This window comes from Opisthorchis viverrini (assembly GCF_000715545.1).
Source record: "Opisthorchis viverrini unplaced genomic scaffold opera_v5_24, whole genome shotgun sequence".
Taxonomy (NCBI): Eukaryota; Metazoa; Platyhelminthes; class Trematoda; order Opisthorchiida; family Opisthorchiidae; genus Opisthorchis; species Opisthorchis viverrini.
In genome coordinates this window covers 1,206,739-1,230,195 of record NW_008751680.1, presented here as the reverse complement: position 1 = coordinate 1,230,195, position 23,457 = coordinate 1,206,739, and the positions used below count along the sequence as shown (strand labels likewise).

At 44.9% G+C, this 23,457-nt stretch overlaps 1 protein-coding gene across 1 annotated transcript in view; it reads right to left on the bottom strand.

The window, feature by feature from the left end:
- Positions 1-384: 384 nt before the first annotated feature.
- T265_02087 (hypothetical protein) overlaps positions 385-23,457 on the bottom strand; it is a gene marked incomplete at both ends in the record, with an annotated part of 23,870 nt that continues 797 nt past the window's right edge. Inside the window, 10 exons of the mRNA XM_009166246.1 lie at positions 385-1,051; positions 2,128-2,410; positions 3,284-3,513; positions 10,876-11,162; positions 11,455-11,660; positions 12,324-12,483; positions 12,785-12,900; positions 15,858-15,976; positions 19,659-19,802; positions 22,360-22,756. Coding sequence (XP_009164510.1) covers positions 755-1,051; positions 2,128-2,410; positions 3,284-3,513; positions 10,876-11,162; positions 11,455-11,660; positions 12,324-12,483; positions 12,785-12,900; positions 15,858-15,976; positions 19,659-19,802; positions 22,360-22,756 — 2,239 coding nt within the window. The remainder of the gene's footprint in view (positions 1,052-2,127; positions 2,411-3,283; positions 3,514-10,875; positions 11,163-11,454; positions 11,661-12,323; positions 12,484-12,784; positions 12,901-15,857; positions 15,977-19,658; positions 19,803-22,359; positions 22,757-23,457) is intronic.

Genomic DNA, 23,457 nt, shown 5'->3' with positions numbered 1-23,457 from the left:
GGATATAATAGATGAACTCGGTGAGTATATAAAGCATGTCTTTCACGTCTCGGTGTCGCACGAACATCAATCGATCCTTGCATCCGGCCAAAATACCACCATTCCAGATGCATTATCGATGTCTTTCAAAGGCGACTCTGGTCCGGAAGTCCCTATTTTATCGTTTACACAGTGGCTTGAAGTTACCCAGTTTCTGCCTTTCGCTTCCAGCTCCGCCGAACGAAGAAAAGGTTTTCTTGAGAGAGTCCATCGGAATCCCAGCGCGCCAAGGTCTGCCGTGAGCGAGGGCGTTGACCGTAAAGCATGAATATCACATCTGATACTGCTGTATACAGCAAATACGTTTTGAACCGCAAGGAAGGCTCAGAGTGTTTTCACCGTATTAATACATATGCCGGTGATCACGGTGAACATTTGGGAGAAGGGCGTCTGAGGATTACGGACTGGCTACTTTTAACCCGTTCCGACTCGGAGGAAGGCAAAAACGCTACCCCACTGAGTGATACATCCAACGTAGAATCCCACTTAGCGGTCGCAGTGAGCTTTCTCGTGCACAATAAAAGTTTATCTAGTTTAATGCCATACTTGAAGTCATGTTGATCCTTTCTTCCAATTGATTGTCTTCAAGTTGAATTGAAAAATGAAGCAGAAGTTATGCTTAGCGGGGGAAGGTGATATGTGTTAGGAATGATGCAATGAGACAAAAGAGGAGACTAAACTATTTATATGTACAGTTGCAAAGATGGCGATGAAATCAGTTTTCGTTCCGGGGTGTATGACCACCTTTGAAAGCCTTGGAGGAAACTGCCGCGGCCATCTGATGAACTGGTATACCGAGAGCGGTAAACAGCTGAGCGGCTGCCCCGGTGGGCGCATGCGGCATCTGTCCAGAAGAAACAGCTGATGTAAAAAGATTTTGAGTCACATGATTTTCCAGGTCAGGACTCAGTTCAGTCTCACTGTCTTCAGAGTTCAACTGATAGTCACCCTCTGATACATCAAACTGCTCGGGTTGGGCTAGAACAGCGTTGGAATGGCGGTGGCGAGGCTTCTGAAATGAGAGAGATGGGACATTCGAAATATCAGGCGGAGTGTATAGATCAGGTCTCATGTCTGAAAACTGTTTTCATCAACGCAACGGTCTGTTTTGTGAATGCCACTGACAACAGAACAACCTATTGATTTGGTATGTAAGACTTCCTGTCTGGAAAAACTTCCGACGCTTGTTCCGCAAAGTCGAGATCAACAAACTACATTAGACTTACACCGAATCCTAGTCACAAACTGTCTTCTCTTTATTAGGCGAACACATTCCAGACTTGGAACTACCTTAAATTCGGATAGATCCTCTCCACGAGAAAGCCGAAAACAAAAATGACCTCAACAACTGATAACACTCCGTTCATGGAGATCAATGAGACAAAGGAAGGGTTTCCGTTCCTTACGACTTCTTGTCCACATTGCATTTAAAAAAGCCTAGTTACAACGACAGATGAAAAAAAACAGTGGTGTAGAGTTAGTGTTGTAGATACGTAGGCTGTTTCACTCCTATGATTTTGGAGAATCAATGAGAGCAGACTAGGACCTTGAAACCATAAACGATGGCTCGTAATTCAAAACGTAGCACTGTGAAGGTCAAAACATGTGCAGATTAAGTCAACGTAAGCCTGGCGGGAACCGCAAGAATAAACTGCTCAGCACCACAAAAACGCACACTATATCATGAAGGTTGTAATGCTCAGTAAATGAATAAATTGAGTTTTATCGTTTTCAAACTATTGTGCCAGACCAATGAGCAGCTAGATTCTTGAGCACAGTGCAGTCATCAATGTGATCTAGAAGTACGAAGTGGTTTAAGTCAACTATATTTAGTAACGACCGAAAGAAGGCAAGTGGACCGGAACATTTGGATACTGATGCACACCGGTAAGAACGGCGGTAAGTCGGTGATTGGAGTACCTCAAGGCCACAAACCCATGATCGCGAGTTTCAGATATAGAACATCAAACCGCTAAACTAATGACGAACGCGAAGAAATCAGCTTCAAAGAACATCGGAGACACCCAAGGAACAACACGTTATCAATTTTACGAGCAACCAGCGAATACAAACAGACCAGAAACCAACCTTGCGGTGAGACAAGCTATTCTTCTTTCCGGGACGCCGCGCTGAAGCAGCCGTAGAACGACACCGACCAGAACTAACTGGTTCACCGAACAATTCTTCCTCCATCAGTGCAAAGTAGTCCTTGAAAGAGAACATTTCGGAACCACCTATCTCGTCATGTGGACTGTGTTCTTCAACGGGAGCTGTGTTCTTGGAACGCCCATTAGAAGATCTGAACCATCCAACCTGACCGGCAGTCGGTTCTTCATCACTTGAACATTCTGAGTCGACACTCTTTGTTGTCCTACGTGTAAAGTTAGGAGGGATAATCTGGGACAAGGAGGTGCTATTCTGGGCTTCCTTTGACGCCTTGTGAGGTTTTTTCTGGAGAATATACAGACAATAATATAAATAAACACAATAATAATAATAATTATAAATCATGATATCAATAAATACAGAGAAGTAATGATGTTTAATCCTTCCGGTAGCTACACTGTTTGCACCTCATTAGCCCTAGAGTGGGCCAGAAAATGTGGCTTTCGATTTAAAGTTGCTGGAAATGACACAATTGGACCCTAAAAGCTGGAGCGGAGTGAACGATTAGATGTTTGGTTTACTAGTATTAGAGCGCTACTCAGTCTCAAGCGTGCAGAAACGCATTAGACATAAATGGTAATGACTAACTCTTCAAGCAGCGACCACTCAGATGAAGACCCATATGGCGACAGGTTTGTTCTACTAAACCAGGCCGTTTGAGGTTTGTGAGCTGTGAGTCATAAGGATCATTAACAGAAACACCAGGCGAGAACACTGGCGTTCACTGCCATACAACCATATCGATTTATCTCAATGAAACATTATAACCCGAAAAAAGAAAAAGTACGATAATCGAAGGGACGCATGACTAGCCCACAAAAAAAAACATCCGAGTTGCCTACACGTAAAACACGCAGTCAGACAACTTGGATCAAAACTGAGAGCATGGACGCCTCTGGCACCGATCACCTGGTATATCTTTCAGTGTCTCCACACAACCACAGGGAGGATCACGTAGACCTCATCCTGGAAGGCGAGCAGCACCAACGGCATCCAGATTTTAAGCAATACCCGTTGTTCCCTTCGTTCATGTCAAAGTCTGTCCATCTTTAGCATTTCACCACCCCGAATAAGGCACATTTCGGAACCCCCTATCTCGTCATGTGGACTGTGTTCTTCAACGGGAGCTGTGTTCTTGGAACGCCCATTAGAAGATCTGAACCATCCAACCTGACCGGCAGTCGGTTCTTCATCACTTGAACATTCTGAGTCGACACTCTTTGTTGTCCTACGTGTAAAGTTAGGAGGGATAATCTGGGACAAGGAGGTGCTATTCTGGGCTTCCTTTGACGCCTTGTGAGGTTTTTTCTGGAGAATATACAGACAATAATATAAATAAACACAATAATAATAATAATTATAAATCATGATATCAATAAATACAGAGAAGTAATGATGTTTAATCCTTCCGGTAGCTACACTGTTTGCACCTCATTAGCCCTAGAGTGGGCCAGAAAATGTGGCTTTCGATTTAAAGTTGCTGGAAATGACACAATTGGACCCTAAAAGCTGGAGCGGAGTGAACGATTAGATGTTTGGTTTACTAGTATTAGAGCGCTACTCAGTCTCAAGCGTGCAGAAACGCATTAGACATAAATGGTAATGACTAACTCTTCAAGCAGCGACCACTCAGATGAAGACCCATATGGCGACAGGTTTGTTCTACTAAACCAGGCCGTTTGAGGTTTGTGAGCTGTGAGTCATAAGGATCATTAACAGAAACACCAGGCGAGAACACTGGCGTTCACTGCCATACAACCATATCGATTTATCTCAATGAAACATTATAACCCGAAAAAAGAAAAAGTACGATAATCGAAGGGACGCATGACTAGCCCACAAAAAAAAACATCCGAGTTGCCTACACGTAAAACACGCAGTCAGACAACTTGGATCAAAACTGAGAGCATGGACGCCTCTGGCACCGATCACCTGGTATATCTTTCAGTGTCTCCACACAACCACAGGGAGGATCACGTAGACCTCATCCTGGAAGGCGAGCAGCACCAACGGCATCCAGATTTTAAGCAATACCCGTTGTTCCCTTCGTTCATGTCAAAGTCTGTCCATCTTTAGCATTTCACCACCCCGAATAAGGCCGGTCAGTGAAGAGCTGCAAGGGCAAATGATACTTCCCGGTTGACCGGGCCGAGGAAGGGGGATTAGACGAGGTACCCCACCTTGAGCTTTTGAATCAAACGTCTGACCCATAAGGTAGTGGGAGAACGTAGGGTTTTGTTCGGGGACCCTGCCCATAGCCTCTGACTCAAGAGTCTGAACCGCGAGACAGCGGCTGTCAGGGTTTTCTTGGGGACCCTTCCCGGAGCCAATGACTCAATAGTCTGACCTACTTGGCTGTAGGGGGCCGGCCTGGCCCGAGGACGCAGGGAGTAGGGCATTACTGTCCTACTCCTGACGTGGCTGCGCACAGCAGGTGCCTTTTGAGCAGCAGTGGGCTCTTTAGTCTTAAAAGTGTTTCAATACGGTACTGAATAATGCGCCAGCGGTCACGATCAGCCGTTGGGCGATCGGAATGTGCGTTCTTCGGGGCTGACCTTTTATAACTCGTCCTTCCTCGGGGGAAAGCAGCTTCGCTGCTTCCAAAAATATGGACACGCTGGTCGCCCGGAGAAAACGCCTTATTGCTTTCACACTCCTGTTGCAGAGGACAGTACGACTTTAACTCTAGACCACCTCGTAATATGATTACTCGCAGTACGGTGATTCCCTGTTCCTTGTGGGGCTAATCCTCGTTGGCCTTCCTGGCGTGGATGAACCTCTGGGAACTAAGTTCCAGCTGGTATAGCCCGCAAGATTCCTTGCAGCACAGAAGCCCGAAGACCACGACAAGGTGACAGCTTGGGTTCCCGAATAAGGCAAAGAAAACAGTGTTGGTCTCGGGAGGCGGTAATTCCATATGCGTAACGCATGACCCAACCGTCTCAGCTTGCAGTGCTGGACACATTCTTCCAGGTATCCACCTGTGCCCCAACAAAAACCGGTCTCCTCAGCAACTCATTGCGGGTTCGCCGATTTCAGCCAATATTAGTTATAGTCCTGAGAAGTTGGTGGTTAAGGACCTGAAAAATTCATATCCTACGCCGGATCTGGCCAATTCTCGTAGCGAACAACAATACAGGCCACTTTGCAGTTTGATACACACGTCCTTTGAAACCCAGTGAGAGGCTTTTTTGACGCCACGTGTGGCGCAAATTGGCAAACGCAATTCAATTCTTCGAGATTCACTCGTTCACTTCGTCTATCAAACTGCCATCAGAGGTAATGCAACTTCCAAGAGATGTATAGTGCTGCACGACCTCCAGTGTCACTCCTTGAATTCTCATAGGTGCATTCAGAGACTGTGCGCCATGCAACATGACTTTACAGTGCTCGCCTCATTATCTCACCCATAAGGATGCTAAACAAAATGAAGTGGACATCCTTGCTGGAAGACACTGCTTGCAGGAGTTTTTGGAGAGCTAACCATGTAATGTCACGTGCCCAGTGGGGCATACCCTACTGCGTAAATCTGTTGAAAGGAATAGAACCGAACACAGTCTTTAAGTAACGGAACATCCAGACAAGCACTAACTGGGTATTTTACCACGATCTTTGAGCAGAACGGGTGGTAGTTCGTCATGACCAGAAGCTCGTTGACGCTTGAGGGACAAAATGCATTCGCTTATTTCCGAAGCTGTCGGAATTTCCAGGTTCACTGTCCGGGATTGTGTTGCCTGTTGGGGATACGGCTGAGAAATCGCAGGTGAAATGTTGAATCAGTCTCGAAAGTGTTCAATCCAACGATTCAGGCGCTCTTTTTAACAGATAAACGAGCGATTGCTATCAATGATTGTTTAGCACACTGGAGACTCCTTTGGGACCATTGCGCGTATTGGCTGGAATAGTTTACGTCCAGAGTTTCTCGCCTCCTTTACCTCTTCAGCATTCTGGATCCATAAAGTTTCTCCATTCGCAAAGATCATATTTTTCAAATGAAGTAAGACAGTTCGTCGAGTGGTAGTGTACTCTCGATCAGAAGGGATATGTGTCCGAGCTTCGAGCAATTTCAGGGTGTTGTTCAGTGCCTACGTCTGGTTGGTTGGGCCACCTCACAAGCGGAGCACATATGGTTGCAGATGATACCTACCAGTAGGGGTCAACATCAGAAAACGTGTTGTTCCCGTCACCAAAAGACTGGACTTTGACGCGGTGTGACGGTTTGTATACTGGGTGGTATCCGCGCGACACTCGCAGTATCTCATATCAGGTTGAGGTCTGATTAACAGAAACCTAGTCCCCAAGGTTGGTAGTTGAAACATATATGGTAACTTGTTTTGCAAAAACTGAAGTGCATTTGCATCTCACGCCAAACGCCACTGCCTTGCCGTCAGGCTTTTCAGCCAAAGGCTTTGGTTGAGGATTCTAATCGTCCTCCTATCTAGGTGTGGGTGCCCCGGCAGTATCCCAGACCACATACACCATAAATTGCACACATACAAACATACAAACACATGCAAACATACAAACTTATGCTACATCAGCCGTCATTACAGTGCTCGCCTCATTATCTCACCCATAAGGATGCTAAACAAAATGAAGTGGACATCCTTGCTGGAAGACACTGCTTGCAGGAGTTTTTGGAGAGCTAACCATGTAATGTCACGTGCCCAGTGGGGCATACCCTACTGCGTAAATCTGTTGAAAGGAATAGAACCGAACACAGTCTTTAAGTAACGGAACATCCAGATAAGCACTAACTGGGTATTTTACCACGATCTTTGAGCAGAACGGGTGGTAGTTCGTCATGACCAGAAGCTCGTTGACGCTTGAGGGACAAAATGCATTCGCTTATTTCCGAAGCTGTCGGAATTTCCAGGTTCACTGTCCGGGATTGTGTTGCCTGTTGGGGATACGGCTGAGAAATCGCAGGTGAAATGTTGAATCAGTCTCGAAAGTGTTCAATCCAACGATTCAGGCGCTCTTTTTAACAGATAAACGAGCGATTGCTATCAATGATTGTTTAGCACACTGGAGACTCCTTTGGGACCATTGCGCGTATTGGCTGGAATAGTTTACGTCCAGAGTTTCTCGCCTCCTTTACCTCTTCAGCATTCTGGATCCATAAAGTTTCTCCATTCGCAAAGATTATATTTTTCAAATGAAGTAAGACAGTTCGTCGAGTGGTAGTGTACTCTCGATCAGAAGGGATATGTGTCCGAGCTTCGAGCAATTTCAGGGTGTTGTTCAGTGCCTACGTCTGGTTGGTTGGGCCACCTCACAAGCGGAGCACATATGGTTGCAGATGATACCTACCAGTAGGGGTCAACATCAGAAAACGTGTTGTTCCCGTCACCAAAAGACTGGACTTTGACGCGGTGTGACGGTTTGTATACTGGGTGGTATCCGCGCGACACTCGCAGTATCTCATATCAGGTTGAGGTCTGATTAACAGAAACCTAGTCCCCAAGGTTGGTAGTTGAAACATATATGGTAACTTGTTTTGCAAAAACTGAAGTGCATTTGCATCTCACGCCAAACGCCACTGCCTTGCCGTCAGGCTTTTCAGCCAAAGGCTTTGGTTGAGGATTCTAATCGTCCTCCTATCTAGGTGTGGACGCCCCGGCAGTATCCCAGACCACATACACCATAAATTGCACACATACAAACATACAAACACATGCAAACATACAAACTTATGCTACATCAGCCGTCACGTGGTGCTATCAGTCGGGTCGCCTTACTTGTTGCATACAGCAAAGCAGGTAAGCGAAAATGGGCTACTGCTGACGCCTCCCTTCCTTCTCTTTACTATACCTTTTGTTCCCAGTTCCTAGCCCCATTGATAACTCTCTCATTGTAGGCGAAGCAGTAAGAGCTGATGACTCCGTTTGTCCTGCATCGATTTTGCAAGCAACATCTGCACGTCATCAGGCGTCGATATCCTGAGGCATCTCAAAATCAATCTCCAAGCCTCGAAGCCAAGTCTACCTGGCTGTCTGCACCATAAATCAAGCAAAACAACAAGCTGCTACTGCTCTCACAGTGGACTGAAGTGTGTTGTGTATTTTTTATACACCAGCGAAGCATCAGCGTTTAAAATTGATGTCACGCTGTCGATGACAATAATGATGATGATGTGTTGTCCAAAAGTGACTTTAGCAGATGTTTCTGATAGACTTGTTTCATATCAGGGTGCGAGATCTTCTCAATCGCCAGGCGAGGTGTGCGAATCTTGCGCGCCTCTGAAAGGCGTAGCGAGAAGCAGCAACGAACAAGCGCGCGATCCCAATCCATATGGTGTCATAGAACAAGTGGAAACCAGTAATTCACCCAAGCTACCAATAGTTAATGTCGATGTGCCCTATCTGCGTTGCAGATTGACTCTCCTTCGAGGGCACCATGTGGCCAAGCTGCTTTGGTTCTCAGTAGTACTGCACAGAAACAGTCTGTGGTTAGCACATAACTGCAGCAGTTGTTTACAGTTGTCCGTGTGTCTCGGTTCCAGCACAGGATGAACACCCAGAGGAGCCTCAGCAGCTCCAAGTCTACCTACTTGCGACATCATATACCCGATGACCACAACAAGATGAGCTCATGGTCTGCCACAAAAAGGTGCTCAAATAGTTGTAAAACTGTCTTTGAGTTGATACAATGAACAGGCATCCAGTATAGGAGCGTTGCCAACGGAACCGCGTAGAAGCGACTATCAACGGTCAATTATTCAGCCAGATGCTCTCAAGCTCGCCGACTCAGAACAACAGAACTACTAGCAGCGGCTTCCAAATCACTATAGTTGTGCAACCAGAAGCGGGGAGAAACCGACAAGGAAGTCAGTGCAAGACCACAGTTGGGACTTGCATCCACGTTTCGGACAGACAGTACAAATCAATAGAAAGAGAGTCTAGCATTTCTTCAAGAGCAGTGTGTTGTGTAGCTTGTATCAGAGTGGAAACGTTGAAGGCTACCAGGTGAACTGAGTGACGGGGTTTGGAGGATGATTTCGAAGCGACTGTATCTGCCGCCGAGCCAACCGCAGATACTGTAACTAGTGCTAGTGAACAGTTGACAGATATCAGTCCACCAGAATGGACGTACGGAGATGTCGCTAGAAACGGAGTGACGAGGGTGAGAAGAGCGAATATGTGAAAGAGGAATAAGGGAGACGCCAGCAGTTACCCGTTTTCCCTTATACGACCTGCTGTATACGACAAATGATCTGGCTGATGACACCGGGCGAAAAGCGGCAAATGATCCAGTAGATTTTCAAGCGATTGGAGAAAGCTCGGTTGCGTCTATGCTTCGAGCAGCAACACGGATAAAAAACACCCGTATACAGCAGCATTGAGGCGAATCCGATCACAAAGTAACGCACACACTGTAAGCTGTATCCACCAACTGTTCTCAAATATCATGCGGTAAAGCAGCAGCAGTGCGCAACTTCTCCTTTGCGCTCATTCCAGTAGTTCCTATCGGGAACAAGAACGGGGAGTTGTTGAGCACGGAATATCTCAACGCTGTTTGCGGTTTACTCGTAATCGAATGGCGTACATTATGCAATGACAAAGCTGGATGATTCCAAGAGGGAGTAGCCAACGAACGTTCTCGGCGAACCTAAGGGTGAATAGTCAAAGTCGATCATGCAAATATTGTTCTTCAATGGCGGTTTCATCCTGCAAGCGAAACTAATATGAGCCAAACAGCCCGGAGACACTGTGCCGCTGCCCAAGTGGTTAGAGCGCGAATTTACTGACCGGAAGGTTCGTGGTTCGAATCCGACCTCCGCCACTCGACTTCCCTGTCTAGGCTTGGGCAACCTGGCAGTATCCCAGCCCTCATGTGGCATGGCAGCTAGGCACCGGAAGGGTTCTACAGCTGAACGCTTTTTTGAGTATCACCAGCAATGTGCATCTCGCAAATCTCTGAGGAGTCTTAAACCCGCGGACTGCCGCATGGTAGTCTGAGCAGTTAACCGTTAGGCCAAGAGCGGCTAACCAGCAATGTGATTAACTCGCCATTAGACAGGAATCCACATGACGTGATCACTCACGTGCTCACTGGCACCTGAAGCGACACATTCCAGATGGAGGTTTCACTCATCAAGTGAACTTATTCCTCCTCTGAGCTACTTACAGGTCGTTGGTAGTATGAAGATATTTTGGAATTCTCAATCGAGATTTCGTCCTACAAGCCCACCTAAGAATTGATTGAAACAACTGTACAGCACCGTTCGGTTTTTCATCATAGATTGATTTCGCCTACGGTACGAAATCTGCGATGAAAATTCACAAGTCCCAGGACAATTCCACGTAATGAGTGAAACTCCTATCTGAGAAGTGGTCATTAAGGAGGCCGGCCAACACGTGACTACGTGATATGGATTCCGTGACTGTGGAGTAAATGGTTATATATCCCATGTAAGTGTGAGTAAATCATACTGCTGATCGTTCACTCTTGTTCAAACGACTCAGCAATTCGTCCAATGTTGATTCGGGAAAGTATCGTCTGGAAGACTATAATACGCCTACTTGAGCTTCGTTGAGAAGTTAGTATTGGGAAAGATCAAATATAGTGGTAGACTGTGGATGAGCAGTTCTTCAGATCGCAGTCGACTAGCAGATGCAAAAACAGGTGGTACAAATTTGGTTGTACCAAGTCAATACCCAAACTCACCTGATGTCGCACCGGGGCTTTCCACTTCTGAAGATCAGAAGAGGAATCATCAGATGACGGTTGCAAGGTCCTGTCAAATCTGTCCAATCGTGCATCGCTTCCAGGTCCGTAGAGATCTAATAAGTCATCTTCACTTGAGCTGCTCATTAAATCTGATTTCTTAACAGTTGGGCGCACACGGTCGCTGAAACGGGTCTTCTGATCGACTTGGGTGCTCTGGTTTCCCATGAGTGACGCAGGCAGTGCCGGATGAGAACCGTCTAGTGAAGCAATAGAGGAGGATAAGACTGTTGGCTATGTGTAAATACTTAAAAAAGTGCTCTTGGATGACTCGAGTCCTTTCAGCAAGGATTCGAGTTTGTTCGGTACAGTGCAACAACTAAAGACAGTGTAGGCTTAGATCCTTACTCATCTATAGTGTAATGTGAAGCAAAGGCATCCATGTATTGGAAGTGACAAACCGAAACAGTTCATTATACTCCGTGCTAGTGGGAATCTATACAGGGAGGCCATTGGCCACGTGACTCTTGAATCACTCATCGGCATGGGCAGAGTACAAGCAGAGTACACGTAATTCACCTATTTTATTCACCAATGACCGCATCATATCTGCCATGTTCATTGTCCGTCCAGTATATTCGTTTGTGCTGGTGTTTTGGGAGCGAGGCAGTTGTTCAGAATAGCCATCCTCGGAGTCATCTGAAATAGTCTCATCATGTGAAGAGTCTTCGCTCTCCCCAACAGCATCACCCGTCAAAGGGGATATCCTGCGCTTCCCTCCAGACCTAGTTTTTGAGTAAGAAACATAATTAGTTGACGGAGAAGATACTCTGGGTAAAAGGAGGCAAAATCAAAAGAACCTACTGTCACATCAGATATGGCTGAAAGACGCAGTGCTGATCCAAGGAACTTGACAAATCCAACATTAGGAATAACTACAAGTACTAGGAGAATAGAAGTATTTTTCCTTGAATTTACTCCTTACTCTTTGAGTAGGTATCCGAAGGTAGACACTAGTCACTACACAACATCTAGGTTGGACCCCAATTAATTTCTTACATGAACTCGACGGAAAATGTATGAATTCCTGATAGCTTTAATCCATCCCTGACCTTCCCCCTGGTTTTGAAGTGGGTTGGTTAGCCTGAATGAAACATGAAATACAGATCGGATGATACTGGTTTGGTTGTATCAACGCATAACATCGTAACTTTTACTAATTTCTTTGCAAGTCAGACTTTAAAACACCCGGACACATTAAATTCCATAATTTCAGTCAACGGAGCTGTGATATCACTCGTATTAATGACTATTCCGAGTACAAACATTTTGGTATCCCCTAGAATAATCTATTCAAAGGGGGAGGTATACCATCAAGACGAATAAAAGTTCGACGTAAACGGCCACTGGACACCGTATGTCAGTGATTTCAAAAACAGTAAGCTTACTTCACCGGCGAAAGATCGACTCCTTGAAAAGAAGAGGATGCGTTCATAAATCTGTCAAGTTTATCTGCAATAGAAGTGTTCATGGTATCTTCCGTGGCATTTGAGTGTGAGGCCAACATGGCGTCCAATTCGTCCGGTGTCACGAATAGCCAGGATTCATCTAAAGGTAGAGAATCACACCGATAAAATGCCATAATTTGATATGAAGCTGATATCCGAACTTACACTGACCGTAGAAAAACAATTCTATGGCCTACATGACACCCATGACAATTGGGTAACTACTCATCATCCAAAATTCTGGTCCTAACTACCAGCGATGACTCATGAACGACGAATGTGCCGAAATAAGTCGAAGTTTGGTAGTGCATACTGGCGGGCACTGCTCTTTATCCACTCACCTAGAAAGGTTCCTTGTGGTGAAAATTTAAGAGAATACTTCTCATGGAAAAAGGACTCACCATCAGCTGGTGGAAGTTGGGCCTCCCGTTCTTGAAACTCTGCAACAGACGGGATCAACGATGGGTCGTTTTCGATTGAACCCAGCAGTTGCCACAGGATATCGGCCGGAGTACGACTAAGTTGCCCGAAAGCAAGAAAAGAGGAATATCAGTTGTGGCTCATTAGAGGAAATAAAAGACTTTTTCAGAAAACAAAAACAAGAAGTGCGGATTCGCCTCGACAACAGCTCATACAATGAGACCGCATAATTACTGTCTAAATAAATGTGACACTCATTCACCATTTGTCAAAACAATCGTCGTCTTGTGGCCCCAGTTCGTCTATTGTACGTGCGTCCATTGTGGAACAAAATGGGGAAAATGTCATGAGGCTACAGCGAGTGCTTCTATTTTTATATCGTTCTATTTTGTTATATTTTATCATTATAATTTTTATTATTGTAACGAGTAAGCGAACGGGACGAACCGACCTATTCGCACTGACCTGTTTGACTGCACCCATCAGAACACATAGACTGACAGCGCCGCAAGTTGGTGGCGTATAGCGTGAGACAAGGTTTCAACGAGACCATGTGAAGTTTGTGGATGAAAAATACAGGCATATAAACGAGTCGCAATCGTAAGGACGATTGAGGTCGCACATTTTACACACGTGCATGTATATTCCTCCGGTTGTGTGGCAGCCACGCGTCTAAAAAGTGCCACAGGTGAACCGATATTATGATTATGGTGATTATCCGAAATGCATGGAGTTTTAAAGTCACATAACTGAACAAGGCAGTCAGTTTGTCTGTCAATGGGCGGCTGGTTTACAGCTTTGACTGTGACCGTTGGAAGAGGTTTGAACTAAGATGATCTAGCAGTGTGCACTGATCGTGTACATGGATGATGTGACATTCCCAACACAGATGTGCCAAGTTCCTTAATCCCTAATTAACCTGTCAGGCTAGCCGATCTACGGTTGCTTGTTCGACCACGCTACTTGTGAAAGGAGTAAAGCCATTCGCTGCGAAGTTACATATTAACAAACAAGAACTAGGCAGCTACAAGCCATCAGACACGGAACATGGAAAAAGTTTTTTAAACTGCATATTCTCACGCGTCTCCTTGAACCCTCCTGGGCATTCGTTTACTATTAAGCAATAGTAAACAAACACCGTAAAGCGGTTCTACAACTGCCGTAACAACCTTCATCTTCCATCATATGCGCAGGAGCTTGGAAACCTAACCATGGACTACTCACATGCTTCATCAGTAGTACACACCGTTACACCCGAAGCAAGTGACTTGACTGTGCCTGATCGAATGGGCTTGCGCATGTATTTTGTGGATGAGCTACCTTAGCTGCGTATAGGTGGAGTACGGGAATTACGCACGGCCGATTACAGTTTCTACTTTATCGCCCATGTCACAACGATTATCGCTCTGCGTACCGTCAATGGACCTTTGGTCGAATACTGAGAAGTGGTCGATCCATGAACATAAACAGATTCATGAAAAGGTGCGAAACTTGAGGCATTCCCCGTTTAGTGTAGCAAATTATCGTAGCAGTGAGGCTGTGCAGGAAACAACTAACACAAGAGGACAGTTATGAGAGCTGTCATCGGCTCCAGCTAACACACGTAACGGATTAATTTCCTATCGGAGACAGAATCCAGTAGAGGCCAAACACAACCACTCCTCGTCGTGCTCGCTCTATGGTGATTGTTGTTGTATTGGCTAACAACAACCGCGCAAAACTACAGGCGAGCGCTGGCGGGTAGCCATGTAACAAGAATATCAGAGAACATAAAGTATATCTTTGGTTCATTAGCATTGGTTCGCAAACTAAAGGGTGCTTGCGGGACGACACCTTGAACTCAGTCCTAAGTGATGTAGAAAGTGTTTGGTTGTAAATCACGCTCAAGCGGCGCACAGTTCCCAGACACAATTTATGAAAGGGGAGAAAGCCATGATGTAGCCGAGATATTTCGCTCAGTGACAGTCAAACGACGTTCGTTAGTTTACGAGCATGCAGTTGACAGTAAACGTAACTTCGATGTGGATAGCCCGAGGCTGGTTTATCCATGGTTTGTTCTCACACGGACAGCCATTACCACAGCGTTCAAAGCGTGCTGCAAATACCGACACTTTAGCAACGTGCAACTGAGGTACCGTAGAACCAACAAACGGTCAATAAACATGTTGAACAACTTCCGATATTGAACAAAAGTTTCCCCATTTGTTGTACATTTCGATGGTTTTCAAAGCTGGCCGGGGCACGGTAAGGAAGGCTAGGGCGACAACAGGAGCGGTGACACAAAGAAGAGCAGAAAAACAAACAAATCGAAATCTGAATCAATTCGGTCACAGAACAATGTTGTTACCAATGAGTCGGCGCTGTAAGGTTGCTTGCTGACGTACGTTCAAAACGCACCAGGTAAACCTATCTACTATAGGACTTTATTTTTTCTAAACTATGTCTATTGTATTGCTGACACCAGCCAAAAATGGGCTTACTCAAGTGAACAGATTGTAACGCAAAACTAGTTAGCATCAAAAGCCACATGATAACGGAATACGGCTCCTAATACTGTCAATATGCAATGACCACTTTAGGTTTAGGTGAGACGGGAATGCTAACATGTAAGTTCAATGTGTATCAACTACGTTATCTAATTGGAGAATTTAAGAGAAACCGTAAAATTAACAGTGATATTGCGAACCAACGGTCAACAACCTGGAAAAAAATGTGAGGTCGTGGATAACCGCACACACTCTAATTCGGTAACCCACCCTCAAATACTCCTGTACACATCAACGAGATGATAAGGGCTAAAGCTTTTAAAAAGAAAAGAAATCGTTCAGCAGTAGCACCCTTTCGGTGCCTAACTGCCATGCCACTCTAAGGTTGCAAGAGGGCTGGAATACTGCCAGGTTGCCCAAGCCTAGACAGGGGAAGTCCAGAGGCAGAGGTCGGGTTCGAACCACGCACCTTCCGGTCAGTAAATTCGCGCCCTAACCACTTCGGCCATCTTGCACCAAAAAACTTTTAAAAAACTAAAAAAACAGGCGAAACCTTTGAATCACGTACGTCAAACGACCGGCCAGATCACCACTCTGGCAAAGGGCTGGCTCAGATACACAGTCTTGGAAATAAGACTTGGCATTTTCCAACAGTTGAGTGTGTAGACGAGAGCCTGGCAATTCCCCCTGAAAAAATAACAAGTGGTTGTGTAGAAAACTAAAGAACCAACGTCGAACGTTCTTGTGGAAACTCAATTTCAGGGGTGCTGCATTCACCAATCACTTTGATGCATCCTAAAGGGTGGTATGACAAAAGTATTCTTCATAGAGAGATCGAACCTTCTCTTTCTGTTGTGTGAGATCTCCGTGCTTTATGTTGGGATTGCTTTGGTAACTACAGTACTGCTGTGTGAGCTCATGTAAACAAACCTTACACAGGAATGCATTAAGCTTTACAAAACAGATGCATTTTAAATTACGACACGACATGTTCCAGCATTTCGTATTGTAGCAGACGTGTCAGTGCCAGCATAGACGATTATCAGCTGCACCAATTTAGCGAATTTGGAGTTTCACCTACCAGGGTGATCAACGAAAAACGGTTTCGAACCATCCGTTATAGGGGTGGGGGGTGGAACAAGTACGTCACTTTTTGGCGAAATACACTCATTTGGTTTTGCGGGAGAGTCACCTGGAACCCAGCTGAATTTCTTATTTATGATGTTTTCAAGCAACTGAATGTGCTGCACCGGACCGCCTCATGCTTCAATTAGTACGATATTCGAGATATCGCGATACATATATAGACATCATAAACGCAAGATTCAGTTCGGTTCCAGGTGAGTCTCCCGCAAAACCAAATTTGTTTGCAAATGAGTGTATTTCACTAATTTCGTGCAATTTGAATGCGAAAAGAACATAAGGTTGACGGAAGCTCGGGGACTGCGCCTACCTGATGAGCCCCGAGAAGGGCGAAACTGGTCGTGGACTGTCGAAAAACCTTCAGCAACTTTATGGGTAGGGTATTACGTCCATATATGTTACTTTTTCCCTAAAAATTAGACCATTCTGTTGGCCTCAGACCAAGCATTCTTATCTTCCTGTCCGAACGTGAGAACCCTGTTCACATAAAATCAGTAACGACAAGAGGATAGATCCTCATGTCGCATCAGTGACATCAAACAAGTCGCGTTAATTGTTGCGCCGAGCAAGGCGAGCAAACAAAACCAAGTCCCACTTTCATATTTTCACATGCTCCTCCGTCTCGTCTGACAGCAAACACTCAAGGGATTCCATACTGGGACTGGGGTTATTGTTGGACTTGGATAGCAAATAGCTGCAACAGTTATGCATCAGTCAGCACCAACAACCTGTCTGTGTACCCCAATAAACTGTAGCTCTGACACTATCGAAGCCGGTCTCCATGATGAGTATCGAAAAAGATCAGAAGCCCAGAAATCATAATAACTGCCGATGTGAAGTAGAAGGTAATAAAATGAATAAATGAAAACAATCGTTCAGCTGTAGCACCCTTTCGGTGCCTGGCTGCCATGCCACCAGAAGGAAGCACGCGATCTGTGATACTGCCAGGTTGCCCAAGCTTAGACAGAGAAAGTCGGGAGGTAGAGGTCGGATTGGAACCACGGACCTTCCGGTTAGTAAATTCACACTCTAACGACTGAGCCATCTCGCCCCGAATGAGAAGGTAGGAGGTGATAACCATTTTGGATGGGATTGACAACGAGGGAGACTATGGCACAAACCTCTGGAATAAAAGGTAACCCGTGGCCATACGACATCCCATCAACAAGCGAACAACAATCCAGCGACAAAAAACCCAAGTCGTCCAGAGTACCATAACTGTAAATCAGTTGTCGAATGCAAGTCATCAGAAAACGCGTGCGGAGATTCGAGTTACGCATTTATTGGACACAGCTTCTCGTTGAGCCTTCTTAACTTGGGTAAAATTCACATACCTCATTCAGTCAGGTGCCATGCAAACATATCGTAACTACCTTGTCCATTAAAGTTTACGTGTAACATTCTAAGATAGCAATTTATAATGATACCTGGCGCTTTCAGTGTTAGTGCTGACATACATGATGTAACCAAAAGCTCCTCTGTCCAGCAATGAACATCAAACAAAAACAGGGTAGTAATAGTCTCAGAGATGAATTCTCTGGTTTTGAACATACTCCGAGAGTCAATAGGTAGAACTGAATGTTATCGTTCATAGACAATACTATGGAACACAGGGGTCTACATAAAATACACATTGTATTCACATACCTGTGGGAAGGTCACAAAAAACCTTCCCTGAAAGACCGGTTAGGCAAAGATGCACATTCCTACCACCGCCACTTAACTCTGTTTTCCACAACACAGTGGTGAGTACTGTGCATCGGAGAATCTAGAATTCGCATCGTTTCCAATAAACACCTAGTCGACCTGGAAGAGCCGACATGTTTCTGATTTTTTTAACAGGATGGATAAGCAAAAAGTAAAACCGCAAGTGCAGACTCCGAATATAAACCGCACAATACTTGGAGACATCAGGAATCGTACAGTGGGAGTTGTGCATTAGTTCAGAAAATAAGGTAACAGCCAGTACATGCACTCCAATGGTTCAAATCGCACCATTCTATGTCAATTTGGCAGCCAAAGAGTAAATAATTCGGCCTTGAGAATCGTACCAATAGGCAGTTCTATTACATGGCAGTAGAGCTCGATCTCTGCGGGCGGTGGTTGTGAGGTGTCTTCAAGTTAGTCACAATCAACGCCTCAGAGTCATGGCTGTTGTTGGCGGTGGGCATCAACGGATTCGTAATCCGATGATCAGAAAACGAGTTTTGAAAGTGCATAGGAAGTTTTCATCAAACTATGAATTAGGTTGGGTTTGTGTTTTACGTGTGAGCCACTTTCCACCAACAAGCGTTATTTGCCGTGTCTGGCTTGGTAAAAGAGTGCGACTTCCAGGATAATATTCGAGTGATGCTTTCAGCGCCCCGCTAGACTCTATAATATAATGCTGAACACGACACCAAAGGTGTTCTTGCTACCAGCCTCCCTTCACATTATCTAACCGGATCTTTGGAGTACCCCACAACGTTTGGGTTGGACAAGCCCTAAAGGGCTTGATTAACTGACTATAATACAATGAAAACGATGATAGTAAAGTTATGGTTACGCGTTAGTGAATTACCGACGGATTTTTGCCATTACAACGACAGTCCAGCTGTTTACGAGACTTCACGGTTACCCCCATTTAGAGAACAGTACTAACAAGGGACCACTTTTGGTTTATCCTTCAGTACACCTTTTGATGGTATGTTTCCACATTCGAATCTGGTCTCTCTTATTGGTCGGTCCCGTCAGGTAGCATCTCCAGGGAGGGCGAGTGTATTGCTTATTGTAAACACAAGCTATTGTGAACATCAAATCGAAGTACGAGCATCAACCATCTACTCAGAATATTGTGCTCTTCAAATTAACATTAACTCTTAAAAGGTTAAACGGATGGAGTACTGTATCAGATAGCATAAGGGTTCACATTAGAGTTATATTGGACATTTCGCTATTGCAGTGTCGGCTGGTAAAGCTCTTCAAATACAGAAGCCGTATGAACCAAACGATTAGAGTGAATAGCCTAGATGACCTGATCAGCCAAACACAATAGTACCGATTCCAAACGAAACGGGTTAGTGGATAGACAAGAGGGCTCTAGATTATAAAGTTCTATGAAACTAACTGTACACCAAAGCACAGCACATCGCTGGCATTCCCGGGGAAAAACAGGCTCAAAGAGACCTCCACCTGACTGCTTCAAATAAATTCCAACGTGAATGACAGATCAGCAAGGATTACTTACGCGAAAATACCCAAGTGATTCCAATCTCTTAAGAAAGTCCTCCCAGGTAGCCGTATTTGTAATACTGACAGGCAGAACAGTTGGCGTCTGAATATCGTTCGAAGTACGTTTTGTAGACAGTAAGAGCAAGTCAAGTCCAGTACACTGAAAAAAAATATAAACAAAAATTAAAGAATGACAAAACTGTATTGGCAAGCTTGGTTCTGACAGTGAGCAACCGAAATGTGAAACAACATTCCGAAAAGTTATCAAACAGCTGGAGAACAAACGAAGGACCAAGGTTGGCACGGATCGCCCACTGTGTGACCGCCTGATGTACTTATCATAGCAATCACTTAGACCAATCGAGCCATTATTCCTCGGAATCAAATGCTCATGGTGATGTAGCATGGTCATATCCAGGACCATAAAGGCCAGATCCCATGGTGCTCGGCTAGAATAGCTAGGTCTTCAAGATAGTGGACAAAATCCATAGGAGGCGGTTCATCGCTGCTTACTTAACACACTCCCAATGCAAGTAAAATCGCTAGCCTGTTATGCCATAGGGAACCGTAACCCATCAAGGATTAAACAAGTCTGATAACTTGGTCGTTTATTGTCGACAGACACACAGATCTGCTTGCAAAAGAGTTACAAGATTGACCGCCACAATGCGCACCTGATGCGATCTTGCATGGGCGGATTTTCCCGAGAACTAGCCACCTGAATATAATAGCCTGAACAGATTATTTACAAAATAAAATTCAACACTTTCTCCAAAGGGAATGAAGCCGAGTAGAGGACTAGAGTAAAAGATAACTTTTACATAGTGCAACGTCCGGGTTTCAACGATGAACTAGGCCAGAGTTAGCTGGAGGTATTGGCAGTGTGAATACATTTGCTGGCTGTGATGGGGATTTCGTCCTGCAAGTGAAACCGTTCTATGGTGAAAATTGAGAAGCATTGTGGAGTTGTTTCATTCTTATTTGGAATCATTGGCAGTGCTAATCTCCCGTAATTCCAGGGGTTCTCGAACCAGCAACCTCCTGGATAGTAGTTCAGGAATTCCGCACTCTCTGGAATTTCGTGAGGTGTGCATTTCCGAGGATTCCCAATAAGAAACAGCTATACAGCGCTTCTTGGCCTTTCAGTATAGATCAGCTTCGCTTAGAGGACGAAATCCTCATTAAAAGTGCATTCACTATCAGCCAGTGGGCATCGACCTATTTATTAGTCTGGAGAACCTTAAAATGATTTGTTATGCCGCGAATATCACTTCTGTTATCTCCAGAACAAAGACATGGACAATCTGCTAAAAACACTTCGCTCCAACCTGTGGAATTTTGCACTGCTTGAAAAGTCTGACCGAGCGGAACATATGAGTCGAATATGAACCTACTTTTCCATCTACTTGTCTGAACCACGATGGAATTTCAATGCCTTTGACTCATTTAGGGCAGTAGGTGTCCGGAAATGCTTATCAAAAGCATCTATCCACGATTCTGAGGATTATTATTTAAAGTGGGTCTCTTCAGTTGGCTAAAAATATACAGACACCCTCGGCCAAAAAGCTAGAGCTTCAATTTCATGGAACTCTTGGTGTCATTCCACAAATTTCACCAAAGTGTTCCGGAAAACGCCAGTCACTAGCTTCAAGTGACATAACAGTTCAAAGTATCTTCATCACAGAAACGATAGTATACTTAACAAGAGAGCAAATTCAACCAACTGCATTATTTCACTTTCAAGATGGAACCCTATACTCATTTCGTTTGCATTGTCCTCAACAATAGTTAGGTGTGACGCCTTTACAGCATTGTTTCTAATTTCAGCTACCGCTACCTCGAGGAATCACCGAGAACTTCTGACAACTCCTACCAGTCTACCATAATGACGCTTTTAACGTGGTGATGCTAACATGCATTCGGTGGTGCAGTGATTTCGGACGATATCCAAGTTTAACTGTTTACAAAGAATCTCGGATACTGCAGAACTCGAGAACGCTAATCAAACCCAACGAAGTAGAAAATCACAGATCACTTGGTCACATAGGGAGAAGTAATGCAAACTGTCAAGTTTTTCTGAAGAACCGGTTGTTTAACTTCCGCTCCTGTAAGGGATGGTTAGCCGGAACAGTAAACGGCTATGTGGAATCCTATCTTGCTTAGGGAGACAAAACAAAAACGACATCAACAGGCAGCGTGTTTCGCGAACCGTATAGCTGGCTTGGGGATTCTCTAGTCTATTTGGCTAATATCTGAATCCCTTCAAATGGTTGATGTACTTTGCTGACCAGAGATATCGTACGTCGCTAGTGAAAAACAGCTTTCCCCTCCCCTATGATTCACACACCGCTGAAACGAGAACGCTTGCAGCGCAAACGTCCAGATACGTGGTAGTCAAAGTGCAAAAAATCTGTGGAAAGTCCCATTCCGGTGTCAGCTTCGATCCCAGTCGGCATTTCGGATACGCCTAGAGTTTCAGTTGGGATTCTCCCATAAAATGCATCACTTCGAAGCTAAGTCTTATAGGGATTACATGAAGTGATCTCTCTTAGAACGAGCTAGTTATGGAAATTCTGAGTTGCTGGATTCGTTATCTCGCACATTTTTTTCCGATTTGACTGGGGGGTTTCTGATATCGTTCAAAATACGAGACACCATCTGCGGACCAGAGTTCTAACAGAAAAGTGAGAATAACAAAGATATGAAACTTTGCTTACCAGTTTTAGTCCTAACTCGACGGCCATGCGTTCAGTCACAGATTTGCATTCACGAGGATACTTGACACCGGTGGGAGTCGGAAGCGAGCGTAGCCTGGCATAGTGCAGCCGGTTGAATAGGCAAGTTGTCTTTAAAAAACTCATTGGCAAATCCCTTAGTTTCGGCCACGTGGAGCTCATTCCACTGTTTTGTCTCATCTTATATCCGATGCGAAACAGACAGCCGTCCGAGTGTAATAACTTTCGACAACTAACAGGATCATACTGAAATGCAGCTAGGGCCAGGGTAGCGGCTCCCATTAAGAGTTGCGCGTGGGGGAGAGAAAGAACAGCTGCAGCAGTGTAGGGTAGAACCACGTGAGCTACGTGGGTCATAGCTTTAATCCGGTCGGGGTAGCTGACGAGAAGACAGCAATGTTTGGGGTAAAACGAGGAATCATGCACAAGGTTACTGAAAGAAATCTAGAAGTGAACTAACGAATGAGTATGCGCAGCCTTCTCTGAAACCTGTACCGCTGGCCATACATCTCACTCTAGTGCGCTGCACCATTGAATGAGTAAACGTGCGCATGACGATTCACTGAATGAGTGGACCTTGAGTGTTGAAACACTGGAAAACCTGCATTTATTAAACGAATAAGATTTGTTGGAGACAGGATAAAAGTTTCCACACTGATGGTCGTTGCTACTCGACTCACAAACTTCACGAATGGCTGAACCATGAAAATTAAAACTGCCACAAACACAGAAGTTTGTTACACATTCTCCAGCAGTGCGGAAATTTCAGTGAAATAAAACTGCGAAGAGTTCGGAACCTAGTCAACTCATTAACCAGTAGTCGAAAATTAGTGGAAATGAGCTGTTTAGCTTCTTAAAATGTTTGCACAAAGCAGGTTGGTCAGATAGCGAAGGTAACGTCCTGCCAAGCATTGGCCGCTTACAACAACCACTGGGTCACTGGCACATAGCTGGTACTCTTTAACGATAGTGTAGCGCACGACTAGAAATTATAACCAGAAAATCGAGTGAGAAGTCAGCTGCATGATAGGGATGCAAGCCGAACAGAACGGGGTTAAACGGAGTAAACAAAACAAGAGA